The 19,635-nt window shown below is 31.5% G+C and overlaps 1 protein-coding gene across 5 annotated transcripts in view; it reads left to right on the forward strand.

Moving 5' to 3' along the window:
* The window catches only part of LOC107440837 (uncharacterized), a 116,101-nt gene extending 98,066 nt beyond the window's left edge, over positions 1 to 18,035 (forward strand). For all 5 annotated transcript variants that reach the window (XM_043050465.3, XM_016053892.5, XM_071182841.2 and 2 more), the window contains exons 36-45: positions 523 to 613; positions 2,043 to 2,129; positions 5,769 to 5,954; positions 6,722 to 6,811; positions 7,310 to 7,469; positions 8,137 to 8,306; positions 8,895 to 9,062; positions 13,665 to 13,787; positions 14,070 to 14,217; positions 15,541 to 18,035. In XM_043050465.3, the coding sequence (XP_042906399.2) occupies positions 523 to 613; positions 2,043 to 2,129; positions 5,769 to 5,954; positions 6,722 to 6,811; positions 7,310 to 7,469; positions 8,137 to 8,306; positions 8,895 to 9,062; positions 13,665 to 13,787; positions 14,070 to 14,217; positions 15,541 to 15,692 (1,375 nt within the window). In that variant the 3' untranslated portion in view covers positions 15,693 to 18,035. The remainder of the gene's footprint in view (positions 1 to 522; positions 614 to 2,042; positions 2,130 to 5,768; positions 5,955 to 6,721; positions 6,812 to 7,309; positions 7,470 to 8,136; positions 8,307 to 8,894; positions 9,063 to 13,664; positions 13,788 to 14,069; positions 14,218 to 15,540) is intronic.
* The last annotated feature ends 1,600 nt before the right edge of the window (positions 18,036 to 19,635 follow it).

Genomic DNA, 19,635 nt, shown 5'->3' on the forward strand with positions numbered 1-19,635 from the left:
ATCTTACTTTCCAAAGATATTTTGAAAAAGTTATTGTAACTAAAAAAGCGCTATAAATTTTGAGACATTTCAAACCTAAAAAAAATTTATTGGGAATTATTAGGTTCTGAGAATATTTTGTACCCCTGAAATATTTTAAGCATGCTATTTTAACTTATTAGCACACAAAAAACTAATCATTAGATCAAAACCAATTAAAAGAATATTTAAAATTTGTTTCTTAAGTAGGTTTTATTCTACTTGACAATATTATATAGGCAGAAATATCTACAATTTACTTAAGTTTATAAAATTAATTTAATCATGGTTTTGAATAAAAAAAAGTATTAGGCTTAACAATACTTTAAATTGTCTCTTTTTCTTAAAAAGTATTGAAAACTTTTAACCAAAAATCTTATGGTTAATGAAATAACTATTTGGCGTTCTATTGAATGATTGATTGTTTAGTCTGCAAAAATCATTGTATCGCTGATATTTTTTGTAAAAATGTGCAAAGTTGTAGATAAGTGTTTCTGTTTTTAGATGCATGGAATGCGGAGTTCCGTTTTGTCAATCTAGTCATGGCTGCCCACTTGGCAATATTATTCCAAAATGGAATGATTTAGTCTACAAGGTAAGTTTTCTTAAGTCTTCAATTATATATACTGTTTATTATTTTGAATTAATCTACATATAATAGTTTTAGTCAATATATTATTTGTACGATTCACTGAGTCATTTATGTAATTAAATTCTTTTAATAGGATATGGTAATTTAATGGTATCAAATGCTGAAACTTAAAACAAACACTTCAAGTGTACAAGATATTTTCTATTTTATTTGTGGTGATTTTAGAAGTTTGGGCAGTTTATCTATTATGTGCAGTGATTTTGCTTTAAAAGTTAAGTGTCCTGGAGACAAAGAATTTCCAGGTTATTCTTTATTCATGGTGGGTCTCTGTTTTTTTCCCATTAATTGAAATTTTTGCATATTTGCAAAACTAAGATGGAATTTGATTTTCCCTGCTGTCCTCTATAATTTAACATTGAAAACTGCTTTGCACTTACCTTAGTAAGGGAAAAAATTTGTCCACCTGTCTGTGCTAATTTTAACATTGAAAGACATGTTGTTTTTCCACGTTTAACTTCATTAAGATTTTTTAGTTTGGTGTTTATTATTGAAGTTTGTCATTTAATTTCTTATATTTTAATTTTTATGTGGTTTTTGATCTTTCATTTATTATTGCAAAGTTTTATGTTTATTATACTATAGTTTATATTTGCCTTGAATATCAGTTAATATTGTGCATGTAGTTTTGCAGATATGCAGAGTGACAAATTTTTTCTCTTTCTCAAAAAAAAAAAGAAAGAAAAATTCGACTGATTTTTTTTTTCCCACCCAGAATTCTTTGATTAATCTTCCGTATAAAAATAATAATTATTATTCACTTATAAAAAAAAGTGGAGTGTAGGGTTAAAAAAATATAAATCATTAAAATTATTCATATTCTCAAAGATAAAAATTTTCTGTGATATTGAGCATTAAAAATGAAAACTAATGCATTAGAATAGATAACAAATTCATAAATTTTAGTTTGCTTAGTTTGGGATATTGTAAACTCCCAGCAAATAATGTATAAAGTTGATATTCTATTTTAAACATACAAAATATCCATATCTTAAACATATGAATAGCAAATACCTGAGAATTATTCATATCTAGAACTGAGATATGTCTGGATAATTCAGAGACCTCAAAATTCAGACTTATTTAGATATCTGAAAAAAAGTCTGAATACTTGTCAGATATTTGGATACGTAACAGACTTGTTTTGATATCTCTGATATATTGGAGATTTTTTCGACATGTTTAATGAGTAATTTTAAACATGACCTAATTAAAATTTCTTACTTCAAAAAAAACTATATATCCCATTAACAGAGAAGACTTCTTCCTATAATTGCAATGAATAAGAAAATTTTAAGATCAAAATTTTCTAGCTAGTAATCAAACTATTTAATTTTATGATTTAAACTAAAGATGAAATCTGCATCCTTTTCAGGATGATTGGAGAGAAGCGTTGAACCAGCTGTTGCAGACCAACAACTTTCCAGAATTTACTGGTCGTGTTTGCCCAGCACCTTGTGAAGTAAGATCTAACAGTTTATCATCATAAAATTGTCTGATATAAATAGAAAAAACTTATTTTTCTGTCAGAGCCTTTGCCCCCACATCAGAGAGGGCCCCCCAAATCGAATAGAAAGTTTATTTTAGGTTTCCTTCTTTAATGAAGTTTTTTTTTAACAAAATATCAGTACAGTGTGAAATCTGTCAGTTTTATGTTAGCTTCTTCATTAATCAATCGTATGAACATAAAAAAAAAATCTGTTTCGTAAATCCGCGGCTTTCTGGTGCAGAACTCAGCCGAAGTTTCACAATTACGATGGACAAATTAAACTAATTAAAAGCCTGCATTTTTACTTATCGCAAAATGCTTACAAAGATACAGACTTCTGATTGGCTTAAGTGAGCCACAGAATTGCGAAAATTGAGCTGAATTCCGTCCTAATGTCAGCAAGGATGTGAATTTTTCGCTGCTAGATGATAAAGTTAGCGATCGAAAATCTGCATTCGGCATGATGGACATAGAATCGTCAGAAAATCAATAAAATGGACAGAACGATATTTCGTCTGACCATTGGAGGGGAGGGGGACTTTGCTATTTTAGTTTTTAGTTATTTTTTTTTTGTTATTATACATGTATAATGATGTGAAAAATGTAAATACTTCCATAACGTTCAATTCTTCAATACTGAAGTAATGAAGCAAAAGGGGCCGCCAAAGATGTTTTTGCACGGGCCCCAATTAGGCTAAGTCTGGCTCCGTTCTCTGACCACTTGTTCTTAAACTCTACTTGACTATTTGTTTAACCTGTTATGACTCACACCAAGACTTAAATGTTTTTCCTTAACAAACAAAAATTTGTCTTTTTTTTTTTTTTTTTAATTACTTACACCGGTAATCTTTTCATTTAACAATAGAGGCTTCTATGATCATTAATGTCTGTTTTTATTCTGAAATGAAAAGGCCAGCATTGTAAACCTAAATGTTAATTTTCAGAGAAATAAGTCATTGAAATATAGTTTAGATCAGTGTCTTCAACATATTTCAATTCAGTACTCTCTCAGTATGATACCCTATGTCTCAAATCTCACCTACTCAGAGCCGGATTATACCTTTCGTAGGTCCTAGGCACAGAGCCGGGTTATACCTTTCGTTGGCCCTATACATAGCCGTTTTTGGGCCCTCCCCACCTTTCCCCACTCCTCCCCTCTTTTCAAAATATATGCTAAAATTTTCTTGCATATTTTTTTTTTTACATTTTTATTAATATGGATTTTAATTTACGAATTTGAGTATTGAACTTTATCTGCAATACCGACATACTGCCGATATTGCAGTTGATATCGATAATACCATTATGATTAGTTCGATCGATAACTATGTAAACACTTCACGTCAACAATACAACAACAAACCAGCAAAGAAAACAGTGAAATTGATAGTGAGATTAATTACAAGAAATATTTATACAGTAGAGAACCAATTATCTGGGATGCTCGGGACCATCGCTATCACGGATGTCTGAATTTCCCAGTTTTCTGGATCGACCAAAAAGTGTCATTAATCGATGTTTTATCGAACCCGAATTACAAGGAAATTAATTACACAAAAATTTGGCAGAATCTGAGATTAAACTAAAAGCACAAAATTTGGTGAAAATTTACTCATCCGATTAAGAGAAAAACTTTGTAGATGAATTTTTACTATTTTCAAATTTATATGAACATAAATCTGCACAAGAAATGTTGAAGGCTCAAATTAAAGATAAACTTGTGAATACTTTTCCTAACGTTCACATTGCATTAAGAATATATTTGTCGATTCTTGGATCAAATGCAGAAGGAGAAAGATCTTTCTCCAGATTAAAATTGATAAAAAATTTTTTGCGTTCAACAATGAATCAAGATCGTTTGGCATTGCTCGCACGTACGTCTATTGAATACGACATTTTGCATAGTTTGGAATTCGACAGCATAATACAAGATATCTTTGAATCCAAAAATCGCAAAAAATTAATATATTAGATCATAAGATTCTGCAAAATAATTTATTACCGAAAAATATTATATTTTTATTTGTATCTTCATAATTTTGTGCAAAATACACTTGTTGTTTTTAAAGCTAAATTATTTTTGTCAACAAATTTTTTCTCCCAAGTTTTTCGTAGGCCCCTGAATTTTGTAGGCCCTAGGCACGTGCCTAGTGTGCCTATAGGTTAATCCGGCCCTGCACCTACTACTTGATACACTCTAAAATGTTTGAAAGATATTTTTTCTTCAAATTATGTTCAATTTTATTATACCTTGCACTCAACTTCACCTGGGTAACAAGTTTACACAATTATCTGTCATGTTCTTTACAGAAATTACAAAATAAGTTTCTGATCTTGTTTCAGCAGTTTATTACAAGATATTTATGTAAAAAATTTTAAAAATAAAAAACCCCTGGTGATAACTAAATTAAAATGAAATAAAAAGACTTAAACTGCTCCTGTGTGTTTTTACCTTGATTTTTGGTTCAGTGTAGCTACCTCTAGCTTTTAAGCCACATTTATTTTAATTATTGTATCTATCTGTTAAACAAAATATAGTTGAATCTCGTTAACACCAAATCTGTGGGACTATCATGGTTATTTCACATTAACCGAATTTTGTTTTATCTGATACATCACAAAAAAATTTATGTATTATTAATACATGATATGTACTACATCAAAGTATGCAAACAATACTAATATGAACCAAGCAAATTAAAATGAGCTGAAAAGTTTTAACTACTTTATTAAACTATTTTGTTTTAACTATTTTATTTGCCCATATGCTACATTCTTACAAAAGAAGAAAATGAAAATAGCATTCCTCAAAATGTATGATTGGAATTTTATTCACATGCTTACTGTCTGAGCTGTTGTCCAGTTTCCTTTCGTGTTAAGTGATAATCAACTTGAAAATTTCATGTTAAACATGTAAGATACAATAATTGATTGTTGACTTACAGGACCAAACATGTTTCATGTAAGGGGATATTTCATGTTGAATAATTTCACATTAATGAGGTTCGACTGTATTTGTTATTTATCAAGATTTTATCTTAAACAGGGTGCATAGCATTTTTAAAAAGTGCTTATTTTTGATTTAAGTTTTTAAAAGCCCTTTAAAGTGCTTTTTTTTTATTCGGTGTTTGTAAAAAGTGCTTAATTTTCAATCATTTAACGAGATTTATTCTTTTCCATATTGAATGTCATTCTAAATTGCAAAAAATGCATGATTTTCACAATTTTCTCTGTAATATTTATCGGAAACTAGTTATTTTATCATGATTATGTAGAGTTTTTGAATTTTATGTTTATAAATTAAGAACTTTAAACTATTAAAAAAATATATTACTGCACAGATCCTAATTTTGATTTTTATGGGGGGAAAGTGATTGAAAATATTTGAGTGCTTAAAAAGTACTTAAAAGGTGCTTAATTTTTGTTGAAAAATCTGGCTACTCACCCTGTTAAATCATTATTATAATGTGACTGATATAAATCCTGATGTCTTCAAAAGTTAGATAAAACATTACTTCTGAAGCTACATTTGTCAAACATAATAAAATAAATGAAATCCTAGGTATCACAGCATTATGTTTCTCCAGACTTTTAATTTTTATTTTTCTGTAGGGTGCATGTGTTTTGGGAATTAATGAACCTCCAGTGAACATCAAACATATTGAATGTGCGATCATCGACAACGCTTACGATAAAGGATGGATGATACCCCAGATTCCTGCTATCAGAACTGGCAAGAAGATTGCCATCATTGGAGGTGGGCCTTCTGGGCTGGCAGCGGCCGCACAGCTTAACAAGGTATACCCATTGTCACGTGTTAACCCTTTAATGCCTATGGTCTTTGTTTTTAAAGTTCGCCACACAATTACAGACATTGCTTTTTTTTTAATATAAATTATTTGAGTGATCTTTTCAATTTTGTCAATAACTCTAGTGTTCTGTTGATAAAGTAGCCTTTAAGTGTTTGAAAGACGTAAATTTATTTACTTGTATTCAATACTTTAGTTAACCACTATCAACTTAGTACTTTTTTTCAATTCCTACTTTTCCAACACAAGTTCAATACAAGTTCACACTCTCCTTTCATCTTGTTCAAATCTTCAATCGTCAATAAAAAAACAATAAAAAAACAACAACAAAAAAACTTTACAATAAAAAAAACTTTTGTTGACCTAAGTAGGAATTTACTTTAAATTTTTTTTCTTTTCTTTAATGTTACTTGTTTGGAATCTGGTTTATTTGTCAATTCGGATTGTTCTTTAATATTTTGATTTGTCTCCTAAAATTTCACTAAGTATTTTTTTAATAGTAATCATGCTGAACTTATAATAAAACAAGGATTTTCTTATAGTAGTTTTCTAGTTAAGTTCAAATTTTATTATTTGTTACGTAATGTTTTTCTTTTTCGAAGTTATAGAATATGTACTAGAATTGAAAAGGTTAATCAAGGTCTAAATAATGATTTGAGGTTTGCTTTTTTTTTTTTACTGCAGTTGCAAAAATACAAAAAGGGTTTCTGTATTTACCTAGTTTCACTATATTTTGATTCTTTTTTCTATTTGTAGGCTGGCCATACAGTGAATGTGTATGAAAGGAATGATAGAGTAGGTGGACTATTACAATATGGTATTCCAACTATGAAACTCAGCAAGGAGGCAAGTCCCACTTTATCCATTGTTTGTCATTTAAGGAATTGCTTATTATAATTCAAAGGCTTAAATTTTTTCCTTCATTAAAATTTAACCAAATCTATCAATGTGTAAAATAACATACTAGAAAATGGGAAAACTTAAAACAGAATTTCTATTCATCTAGGTTAAGTCAGATAATCAATTACCCTTTGGTATCCCATCTCTTCTTAAACTTTGGGGTGTGAATCATGGGATATAAAATATGGTATTTTAATACCAATTCCTTTATTACTCAAACCGACTTGTGACTGGTTTTCATTTAAATTTATTTTATGAAATGCATATAGTGGTATTTTTCGTTGAGACATCTTATGTGTCTAGCATTCTACAAAGATTGTAAAATTACACATTATAATACATATCCTGTATATGAAATTATTTAATATCAACTGAATGCACCATACCTTAAAGCATTTCAAAACTGTTTCTGTAACATTGTATCATAAAATATTTATTTTCTAGGTGGTTAAGAGGCGTGTTGATCTTTTGACTGAAGAAGGCATTGTTTTTCACACTAATGTGAATATTGGAAAGGATATGTCTGCCAAAGATCTCATTCAAGACAATGATGCTGTGTTGTTGAGCGTGGGGGCAACTTGGCCAAGAGACTTACCCATTCCTGGTCAGTATTCCGTCTCTAAACCTTATTTTATAAATGTCGATTTTTGGATTTGACTATTGATTTTCACAGGGTGTGTAGTGTTTTTAAAAAGTGTTTAAAAATGCTTATTTTCGATTTTTAAAAGCTGTTAAAAGCCCCGAATTATACAAAAAGACATTGTTGTATTCAACGTTTTCACAATTAATTCAACCCCAATTTATTTCCTGCATAGGGTATGGAAACACCAGTAATTAAAATGTTCAACAATGAAACACTTGCAGGTGAGCTGAATTTAGTGGGAAACTGGATTGCCTACTCAATGTGCAACTCTTCTGCATTTTGCAAGCAATTCTCAATTTCAGACTTCATTTTCTGCCCCTCTGAAGTCAAACCGAAAAATCTTTCTAGTTTTCGCTGATTACGGGGACCAATGAAACGTTGTCAAATTTTATTTCTCTTGTTAATTTTATCGTTGGTGACACGCCTTTGTCTTCGCTACTGGCCTTCTCAAGCCCGCGACAGTAAGGAATCTGAAAGCTTCATCACCTCAAACTTTCCATCTCCCTTTTTATTCATTAAATTTAATAATTTTAAGCGTAATATTTTTACTCAGTATTAAGTTGTTTTCTGAAAAATTCATGCATTTTTAATTTTAATAAGTTCCAACTGATAAATTAATTTCTTTCAGGGCGTGAGCTGAAGGGAATTCATTTTGCGATGAAGTTTTTGGAGACATGGCAGAAACATCAACTTGGAAACAAGATTGATTACAATCAGCTTCATGCAAAAGATAAGGATGTTGTTATCATTGGTGGTGGAGACACTGGCTGCGACTGTATTGCTACATCACTCAGACAAGTAAGCATTCCAACCATAATTCTTTATTCCTGAGTAAGCATTCCATCCATAATAATTTAATAGTTGGAAGATTAGAAATCATTTTATTTCTGTTTTAATTTTGCCATTAATCATAAAATTTGAGTTTTAAGACTAGAAGTGATGTTAAGATGGTTTTCAGAAAACCAAAATTATTACATTATGTGCTAACAAATGAGGAAATTATATATTTTGTTTGCAGTTATGAATCATTGAAAAATAACTTAAAGCGCAATAAGAATTTAAAGGAATCTGCTCTTGGCAAATTTTCCAGAATAATTTCAGATCAAAGGTAATTTGGGATGTCTTTATTTCGAAAGAAACTTCTAAATTGGCAAACAGAATTATTATAGAAACAATTAGAAAAAACCCTAATAAAGTGTGAATAACTAAGAAATTTTTTTTCCCAGACAAGCTGCTGAAAGATTTTGATATAAAAGATTTTTGTGTAATCTTCATTGTGCGATATATGTATATTTTATAATAGTAAAAGTAGCACAAATACCTTTGCAATATTTACAGTTGTAGATGCATAGTCTCTTTCTTCATATTGTCTTTTCTTATTGAAAGGGTGCCAAGAGTATAGTATCATTTGAAATCCTACCAGAACCCCCAGAAGGCAGAGCTGATGATAACCCTTGGCCACAGTGGCCAAAGGTTTTTAGAGTGGACTATGGCCATCAAGAAGTACAGCAAAAGTTTGGTAAAGATCCCAGAAATTATCTTATCTTGAGTGAGGTAAATCTTTTTGATTATTCATAAATAACCCTTTGTCTATATTTTTAGAATTCTTGTAAAAAAACATCATAATCATTGTTGGCCAGACAGCCCAATGTGAGCCAATGCCTTTCTCTGAAGATTTCTCCACGGCAACTTCAGATTTTCCAATTCTTTTCATTAATTGCAAGAAAATCAGACTCCGCTGAGTCAGCCCATCTCAGCTGCAGCCTTCCCCGCTTTCTTGTTCCAGTGGGTTTAAAAAGCAGCATATTTTTAATTGTATTATCATCGTTCATTCGAATCATGTGGGCCATCCAATTCATTCTATTTATTTTTAATGTATTTAATAATATCAGGCTGTTTATAAATCCTGCACAGTTCAAAGTTATATCTCCTTCTCCAGTTATTGTTTTCATTTACACCACCAAGTATACTCCTCAAAATCTTTCTCTACAATTTTCCTCGAGTTTTGTCATCGTCTAAGCTTCAGAAGCATATGTCAAGACTGACCGGACAAGAGTTTTGTAGATTAAAAGCTTGTAAGAAGTGTAAAAAAACAAACTACATTGAAATCTCACATTACAGACACTACTTCTTACTCAATTTTTTTTTAATTTCCCTGTGAATCTTCTCTGAATTAAACATTATGTACCTTCTCCATGAAGTGGACACTTCAATAACCGGTTACGAACAGTCATTTATGTTCCGAAACGTTATTTTCTATCTCTTCAAGCCCGGTACTACTTTTTCTACATTTTAAGAATTTTTTTAGTTCCCAAAATTAATAAAAAAAATATGCATCTTAATTATTTTTTAAAGCATGTAAATGATTTGTCTTATCCATAACTAAAAATATTAAGCTGTAAAGTATCTTATCATTCGTCTTCATGGTTGTTGCCACTCACTTCAAGTTTAACATTTCCGTCATGTTTTCTTCTAGTTAATTTTGTGTTAGAGTTTGTGAATCTGGAAATTATGTTTTATGTTTTTTTTATGTTTATAATATTACGTTAAAGAACTTACGATACGTTGCGTTTAAGAAAATTCGATACGATTTTCATCTTTATGATGTAAGTTTATGCATCCAACAAATACATGTAAATAATATATTGTAAATAGTCCTATTATTCTGAGTGTTGTATTGTAAAATAAAGTAATTAGAAGCAAAAGAATCTCGAGTCATAACAAAGTGGCGTCCGTGACATAGACATTGTACTCTGCATTTCGATGTGAAATAGAAGACGGCAAAATTACGAACAAGATATTACTTTGTCAAGGATTAAATAGGTACGAATAATTTTGAATTTTGGCTGCTTCTGTTATATCCTTTTTACGAAGTCTTCTTTTATGCACAGTTTATATGTTTGATTTGAATTAAGTTTAAGAACGAAAAATAACTCGAGATTTAGAATAAGTAGAAGCTGAAGGCCTATTAAGTGAATTTAGTTAATAAACTGACTAAATATTATTTAGATTAAGAATATGGATGCTCTTAAAGTGAAAAGAAAGTCATTAAGAACAACTTTTACGACCACATTGAATAAGTTGGCGCAATATTTGGCGGCAGCGGAAACTGTTGCCAAGGATATTAATCAGTTGCACACACTAAGGTCACAATTGCAAGATAAATTTTCTCGTTTGAATGAAATTCAAAATGAAATATCCTCAGTACTTTTAGAAAAACCTGAGACCGTTGCTGAATACGAAACTGATTTTGAAGCAGCGGAAAATTACAGAGATAATTATCTTGAACTAGATGCAAAAGTCGCAACTTTTTTAAATAAGGACTCCGGTTCCATCGCTTTAGAGGATAATGCCGTGAAACTAAAACTACCGAAATTTGAATTGAAGACATTCTCTGGTGACCCTAAAGAATATCTCACATTCTGGAGTATATTTTCAAAAATTCATGAATCCGAAGATTTATCTGCGATCGACAAGTTCCAATATTTATACCAATCTATGGTACCCGAATCCAGGGCAGCAAGATTAGTTTCCAGTTTCCCAATAACAGCAGAGAATTATCCGAAAGCCATTAAACAATTGAAATTAAGGTTTGGCCGAGAAGATCTTTTAGTACAAATATACGTTCGAGATCTCCTTTCTCTTGTTATGAAAAATGCTACTGCCGGAAAGAATTCTCCTGATTTAGCTACCCTCTACGATATGCTGGAAACAAAATTAAGAGCTTTGGAAAGTTTGGGACGTACGAAAGAGAAATTTGCTGATTTTCTAGAGCCTCTTGTAGAGTCATGCTTACCTGAAAATGTTATGCGAGCCTGGGAACGGAGTAGAATTTCTGAAAATACTGATGGCGTTACCAGTCAGAGATCCCTCGAAAAACTAATGTGTTTTTTGAGACATGAGGTCGAATCTGAAGAAATGATCAGTTTAGCTCGTGAAGGGTTTGGTAGAGATAAGGGAAGTGGCGAGAAACAAAAAGATTACCACAAATCGATCCAAACAGATGAACCTATTGCTACTACACTGATCGCCAACATATCAGTAGGAAAAAACAATTGTATTTTCTGTGACTGTTCCCATCCAAGTCAAGACTGTCAGAAAATAGCAGAAATGAGTTTTGAGGACAGAAAATCCCAAGTTATACAAAAGAGATGCTGTTTTGTCTGCCTCAAGTCTGGTCACATGGCAAAAAGATGTCACAGTAATGTAAGGTGCTTAGTTTGTAAACGGAGGCATTACACTATACTTTGTCCAGATCTACGTAAAGGAATTAATTCTTCATCTAAGGACACAATAGCAGGTGATGAACAGAAATCAACAGAAATATTATTTACGAATCGTCTTTCTGAACGTGAAATCTATCTCAAAACAATTACGATCAGACTACGAAACAGAGACAAGGAAGTCTGTGTTCGTGCACTAATGGATGATGGATCACAGCGTTCCTATATTGAAAAAAGTTTGGCTGAAGAACTGAAATTATCTCCCTCTGGAAGCGAAGTGTTTTCTCAAGGACTGTTTGGCGGAGGAACTTCTCCTGCTTCAGAGCATAAGAGATATATGGTAACTGTTGAAAGTTTAAATCGCAAATATACGACCTCATTATCTCTTCTTGACCAAGCAAAGATTTGCTCAGAGCTGCCAAGGATACAAGATAGAAGTTTACTTGCTGATCTAGCTTCTCGAGGAATAAAAATAACAGATGTTGGAAAAGATACGCCCCCTATAAGAGTTCTTCTAGGAGCTGATGTACTTGGAAGAATTCTGACTGGAAAAATAGAAGTGTTAAGATCGGGAGTTTCAGCCATAGAAACCTTACTAGGTTGGACAATCTTAGGTCTAGGAAGAAAAAATAAAAAGGTTAACTTAGTCGCATTAAGTTTGCAAAATATGGAGTTGCCAAAAGTATGGGATTTAGACGTTTTAGGTATTGCAGATCCCATGGGAAGAAAAAATAAGATCCAACTAGAGGACGCAAGAACAATTCGATGTAGACGTCGAATAGTACCGTGACACGAAAGAACTTGTGAACTATTCGTAATTTTTAATTTCTTGAAATGTTACAGCATTAGGTTTTTTGTATTGCTTCAGAGCAATACAAAGGTGGGAGTATGTTGCCACTCACTTCAAGTTTAACATTTCCGTCATGTTTTCTTCTAGTTAATTTTGTGTTAGAGTTTGTGAATCTGGAAATTATGTTTTATGTTTTTTTTATGTTTATAATATTACGTTAAAGAACTTACGATACGTTGCGTTTAAGAAAATTCGATACGATTTTCATCTTTATGATGTAAGTTTATGCATCCAACAAATACATGTAAATAATATATTGTAAATAGTCCTATTATTCTGAGTGTTGTATTGTAAAATAAAGTAATTAGAAGCAAAAGAATCTCGAGTCATAACAATGGTAAGGAGGTATAACTATTTAAAGTAGGGGTCACTGTTTAGGGCAGGTTTTGGCTCGGGTCGGAGAAAGAAAAGGAATCTTTTTTTCTTCTGTCTATTCACAGACCCATAAGAAATAAAACAAATTAAACAAAAAATAGAATATCAACAATAGAAATATAAACAGAAAATCAGTCAGCAGTGCCTGCAAGTTTTCCCTAGCATTCCTGTATCTGTTATAGATGTTGCCAGTAACTGCAGGGCAGACCCCCAGATGCTCAGCATTCATTGGGGTGTCCTCCCCGCACAAGACACATTTTTGATCAGGAAAGATATAAAGTCTATGGAGGTGATCAGCAAGGCAGTTGTGTTCGGTTTCCAACTTAAAGACAGCTACCATGGCATCTCGGGTGATCAGGGATCTTATTCAGAGTCTTACTCCAGACTTTGTCACCAATTTGTTCATTTAAAATATTTTCATGACTCTTAATTATTCTATTAAGGAATTTCTCTCTGGGAGCTTTGTGAAATACCAGTTCCTTTTTTAGCAAGAAGATCTGCCATCTTGTTTCATAGCAGCAGATGGCCTTAGACTTAGTGGCAGGGGGAATTTCTAACCATATACAAACTATACAGGCCCATTTGTTAGGTTTAGAATACATAAAATTTTCTCTCCTTATTCATTGATTCTATTAAATATATATTCTTTAAACTGCTTGAGATGGCAATTTTTGCAACAATATTATTAATGAAGTTTAATTGTTTTAGAAATTCTTGGATGATGGAAAGGGTAATGTTTCTGGAATAAACACTGTTCAGGTAGAATGGAAGAAAGACTCTTCTGGAAACTGGAAGATGGAAAAAGTGCCCGGATCAGAGAAAGTCTTCAAGGTTTGCATGATCCTTATATTCAATATTTCTTGTTAAATATTTCACCCCTTTAAATTCAAAATGTTAGTCATTTTTTTCTTTACATTAAAAATAACTCCTTCATTTTTTAACCCTTTTGTTAAGAGTGCTGAATAAGGCCAACATCAGCATGATAACCATTAATGCACCTACATATTCAATAGTTAGCTTGATATTTATGTACTGTAAAATTTAATTGTCTTGTTGATAATCCTTTAACTACATAGTTTTTCAGTATAAATTGTTTATTCTTTTCTTACTCAGGCTGATCTAGTTATGCTTGCCATGGGATTCTTGGGACCAGAGCAATACTTATTGGATGATTTTGGTGTAGAGCAAGACCCAAGAAAAAATGTAGCAACACCAAAAGGAAACTATCGCACTTCAATACCAAAAGTTTATGCAGCTGGTGGTAAGTTTCTTTGAATGAAACAATTGCTGACGAATACCATCTTTAACCCCTTAACGATTGGTTAATTTTCCAGAAAACAGTAATAAAAGTGCCTATTTTGGCAAATACACGTATTTGATTAGTGCTGAAATCTAGTTTAAAATAAATTATCTACAATTACCTTAAGAATATCCTGGAACTGCCATCTGGTGCGTAAAATGAGAAATAAAATGTTTTCCGGGCAAAAGAAATGAATTAGTTTTATTCTTATTGGCGCATTAGTACTGAACACTCCAGCCTGGAAATTCCACGGAAGCGAGAAATGGAGGGCGAAACCTCACCTTGTCATTTTCATGGGAGTAAGAAGGAAGGGGTTAACAGCAAAATAACTCGGAGGGGGGGGGGCAAGATTCACCAATATTCATGAATCTTGGCTCAGTAAGGGCTGTTATTTTTCAGATATTGACCCTATATAGAACTTTCCGATACACAGAATATTTTACAGCCACTCTACAACTAATATTGGTCTTATATAGAATTGTCTGATTCACCCAATATTTTATATCCATTTAGCCAATGCAGGCCTTATATAGGCCATTCTAGGACCAATATTAAAAAGTCTAGACATCCCAATATTGGTCCCACAGTGCATGGACCATAGGAGCCATGTTGTGAGTCAATTTTGAGCCCAAGGTAAATTTGTTGCTAGGTATACCACCCGATGGCTAAGTGGAAGTGCTTATCACTCTCATGCCACAAGTCCTGGGTTCAATTCAATGGTTCAATAAAATGAGTACCGAGCACATTTGGCTGACCACTCAACCGGATCACCTGGTTCTGCACCCCAGAAAAAAATGAGATGGGCAGAGTAGGCCTTGGTTTCCAATAGCTGTTGTGCCACTGACTTTAATTTAAGTCTTCCATATTTAGTAGTCAATTTGATAGGGGAGAACAATAATTTAATTGATAGGGGGAATAAATTATTTCCTTCGTTGCATTTTGTAAATGATTATCACAATAAAAAATATAATTAAAAATCGTGACCCCTTTTTCTAGCGAGTTAAGTGGCTGCCAAAATCAATTAAAGATCTTTTCCTCCATAAAATGCGTTAACAAGTTTGAAATGTTCCGAAATGTTTTGGTAAATAGGGAAAGCTCATCTTAAAGAAAAGTTTGTTAAATAGAAAATTCCCTTTAAAAAAAAATCACTAAATTTAGAAGTTCGCTGTATAGAAGTTTGCTAATATGTAAAATAAATTTTGAAAAATGTTTAGTTTTTAAGGTTTAAATATTTGTGACATGCGTTATTGGAAAATCCTAACCTCCAAATTATTACTTTTGCAGACTGTAGACGGGGTCAATCGTTGGTTGTACATGCCATATCCGAAGGGCGGCAGGCCGCCCGCCAAATAGATGCTGATCTGATGAAGAGTTCCTCTCTGGCTGGACCTGGAGGAGTCATTCCATTCGTCAGTCAACTCTCTGTAGCCGCCTAATTAATCCCTTTGCTTAGTTCCATGGGGAAGACATAAAATTGTCTATATATCATAGTTTAACAACAAAAAGGATATTTAGTGGATTGCTGTTTTTGTTGTATTGCGATGGAATTATTTTAAAATACTGAAAGGTCACATTCAATGGCAGAATATATCTTAGAATATCTCGTATTTGTGTATTCAACATTCTTTTTGTTTCTTAACCTATTTAAAGAAAAAAAAGTAATAGAGTAGCTCATCATGTCATGGTTTATAAATAGTTTCCATAAATACCCAATTGCAAGGTTTAACTGCTTGAGCAGATTTTTTTTCTAAAAAAAATCTTTTAGAATAATATGCACTTACTTTTCTCACATCTGCAGGTATTGTAAAAAAAAAATTGAAAATGGTTGGAAGAAAAAATATTTCAGCATTTTAAATTGCAGTTCTTACAGTCTTCCAATGTTGGTGCTGGTGAGGCAAGATCGTTTGCACTTGCTACTAGATCGAGTGCACTTCTTAAGTTAATGCAAAATATAAGCCATAAAATCTAGTTGTTGGCCAAAGAATCAATGGAATTGCCATTTTTTTAGAGTGAGGTTTTGAAAAGGTGTATTGTAACAATCAATTATCTTAGCCATTGATGTTTGATCATTTTATGTTAGATGTTTACTCAATGTAAGAACCACAGATAGTGTGCAAATGAATAATGTTGTGCCTTCTTGAATTTGGGATGTAGCTTGAAACGTGTGGTTGGCAAACTGCATTAGGTATGGAATCTCTTTTATTTGGACACATTCCTGCTCTGTTTTCCTATAGCCCTGGTCATTGCAATTAATATAAAATTCAAGATAATTCTCCCAAAATAATTCTAATTATCAGTGCATATTAGGAATCCCTGCTGTTTTCCTATAGCCCTGGTCATTGTAATTAATATTAAATTTCAGATAATTCTAACAAGGGATAATTTTAACAAAACAACTCTTAATTATCAGTGCATATAAGGAATTTAATTTCCAAATGCTATGAGCTTTAAAACTATTTTAAATCGCATGTACTATTTGTTCTCTAAAATCTTTTTAAAATTTATGTCATAAAATGGATTTCAAAGTGAGTAATGGCCATTTTAAAATTAATATTTGTCCTTTGCATTATTGATAGGCAAATTTAATTTTCACTCGAACAGTACTTCTAAATATTCTCTGGTATTTCTTTTCTATCTATATGAGCGTTTCACCTAGTTGTATAAATAATTAGATTAAAAAAATTAGTCATTTTATTGAAAGCCTCAGATGTGTATTATTGGATGTTTTTACAGTGTTTTTTGACAGTCTGTGGTTGTTTGAGCTTCAGAGGCCTAAGTGTACTTTTATTTTACACTACAGTGTGCGACAGGTCAATAGGGTGTTCTTTTTCTTTCAGTGTACCGTCCATAAAGAAGTATATACAAAAAATAGTAAACACACACACAATCAAGAGAAAAATAGATTTAAACAACCATCATTACTTTGAATGTTTGCTGGTGCATCATGACAATTAGAATTGGGCGCAATGTAATTGATTGCATGATTGTGATAAAGATTGGATATACTCATTACTTTTAAGTCTTCATTAATAGTTGCGATTTGATTATAATTGTAATCTTAAAATATGATTGCGAATTATCACTATTAAAATAGTGATCGGTAACTACGATTGCTTATAAATCAATTACATTTCTGCCCAACTCTAATGACAATATACTCTATTAGATTATATTTTGTACATAATTATAAAAATATATATCAGAATGAAAATACAAAATGGGAATGTTTTAGAAGAAAAAAAAATTGAAACTAGATTTGTAACAAAATATTTTTAGAATGTTTAGATTTCAATCGACGGCAGAAATTGTGATGGTTAGAATTTCAGCATAAAAATTCTGCTTCAATGCTTATTTTTTCAATTTCAGAAAAGTTCGCTTATCTATAAATCAAAAAGACTTTTTTTGTTAAGTTAAACGAAAAATTAACAAAACAAAAGAGGAATTCGCAATGGATTTTTTTATGATGCAGTCATCTTCATAAGCACTCGAGCACTTTTTTTAAAAAATTCTTTAAGTGTTTTCTCTGTAGATTAAAGTGTCTTTTTTAATCAATAATAGTGTTGAAGTAATATGAATGACTTCATTGTTATGTATATATTTTCCTTAATATTGAGATGTTCATTTAAATTATATATAAATTTTGTTTAATTCACTGAATTGTTCTTATCTTTCAAAGTGCGTTTTACATTGTTAACTAGTTTACATTTATTTATAAAATGTACATTGTTGTTCCTTTACAGCACTGTAAGTGTATAATTATTAAATGTTAATAGATTTAACAACGTGGTTTGATTTATTTCTTCACTCATTTCTTTTATATCCAGATTAGGTCAGTGTTTTTCATCATCTTAACCATCCTAAACATTTCATTCATGAATGTGGATGGTGCAATAAGAACCTAACAAAAAATGGGAATCTAGATTATTGTTAAACCATAAACAAGGGCACTGGATGAAACTGCAGTCTATAATAACTGTAGCATAAAATCATTCCATGTCAATAAAGAAAAAAGTACATTTTCTGCTGAGAGTAACAATATACAAGTAGAGAATCACAAATCCAGTGTGCATAGCCAAATCTTTCATCAAAAAGTAAGCACCTTTTAGGTACTTTTTAAGCACTATATACAATAACAAAATGCAGAATAATTTTCAAAGAATTTACGTAATAATGATAAAATAACTAGTTTCTGACAAAGAAAAATTTTCTTGATTATATTAGCCACCATAAAAAGATTGAAGTCAGAATTTCAGAATATTGTGCGAAATGTAGCAGAGTTGCACATGAGAGTGCAAGAATCTCACCCAACCCAGCTCAGTATGCGCACCCACAAGTATTTCGTCAAACATGGAAGATAAGGGGCGCTTTCATACGCTGCGGACCGATGGTACGCCGAAATGCTTTGTGTTTGAATGAATTGTGAAAATGTTGAATTGAGCAAAGTGAAAACCATGCTTTTGCTTAATACGTGGCGAAAATCAATATGGTAAAAAAAAATAAAAAATTCTCAATTTCAAAAAGGGAAAATTAAGCAGTTTTTAAAAACACCCCATAAAAAAGAGCATCTTTAAGGGCTTTTAAAAAACGAAAATAAGAACCCTCAGAAATGCTATGCACCATGCAAATCAATATTAAAGGAGTCAAGTGTAAAAACCTTCTAATAGTCACCTTTCAATTCTGGTTCCTCATACAACAAAACTTGTTTTGGTGTTTGTTTTTAAGGCCACAGTCGGATTTTGATTGCATTTTGTTTTTATTTAAATTAGAGATCTCTGATATGATATCATTTCACTAGACTTCATTTTTTGACAGGAATTAAAATATATATATTACAAGTATCGCTAATGTAACATCCTGCTTATGTAAAAAATTAACTAGAAGACATATCTGACAACTGAAATTTTTCATTACCTTGCTTTGTAGTTTAGGTCACAGATTTCGAGTCATCTATTTAAATTATCCGCTTTTTGTAACATTAATTTGATGCAGGGTTCTTGTGATTTTTTTTAAATAGTCTGGAGTTAAGTTACTTATAAAAAATTAAATTTTATAAATTTTGCAATAATTGAAACGTTAAAAATAAATTGTAGCTAACATGTAGAGGCATGATTCAAATTGAGTCTTTTTAAACTAGCAGGGGTGATTGTGAGCCCAAGTCAAAATTCCGGAAAATTTCTTGAGTTAAAAAAAAAAAAAAACTTTAAATTGAAAAAAATTTAAACAGTTTTTTTTCCCTTTTCTAAAGATTTCTTTGTTTATTTAAAATATATTTAAAATTTTACATATAGCTATACCATTTACACCTACCTATGATGACCTGGAAAAGTAATTAAAATTTACAAATATGTCTTTCTTGAGTTTATGATTATAATAACTATT

Source organism: Parasteatoda tepidariorum, chromosome 4, assembly GCF_982258835.1.
Source record: "Parasteatoda tepidariorum strain Cologne lab strain chromosome 4, Ptep-v5.0, whole genome shotgun sequence".
NCBI classification, from domain to species: Eukaryota; Metazoa; Arthropoda; class Arachnida; order Araneae; family Theridiidae; genus Parasteatoda; species Parasteatoda tepidariorum.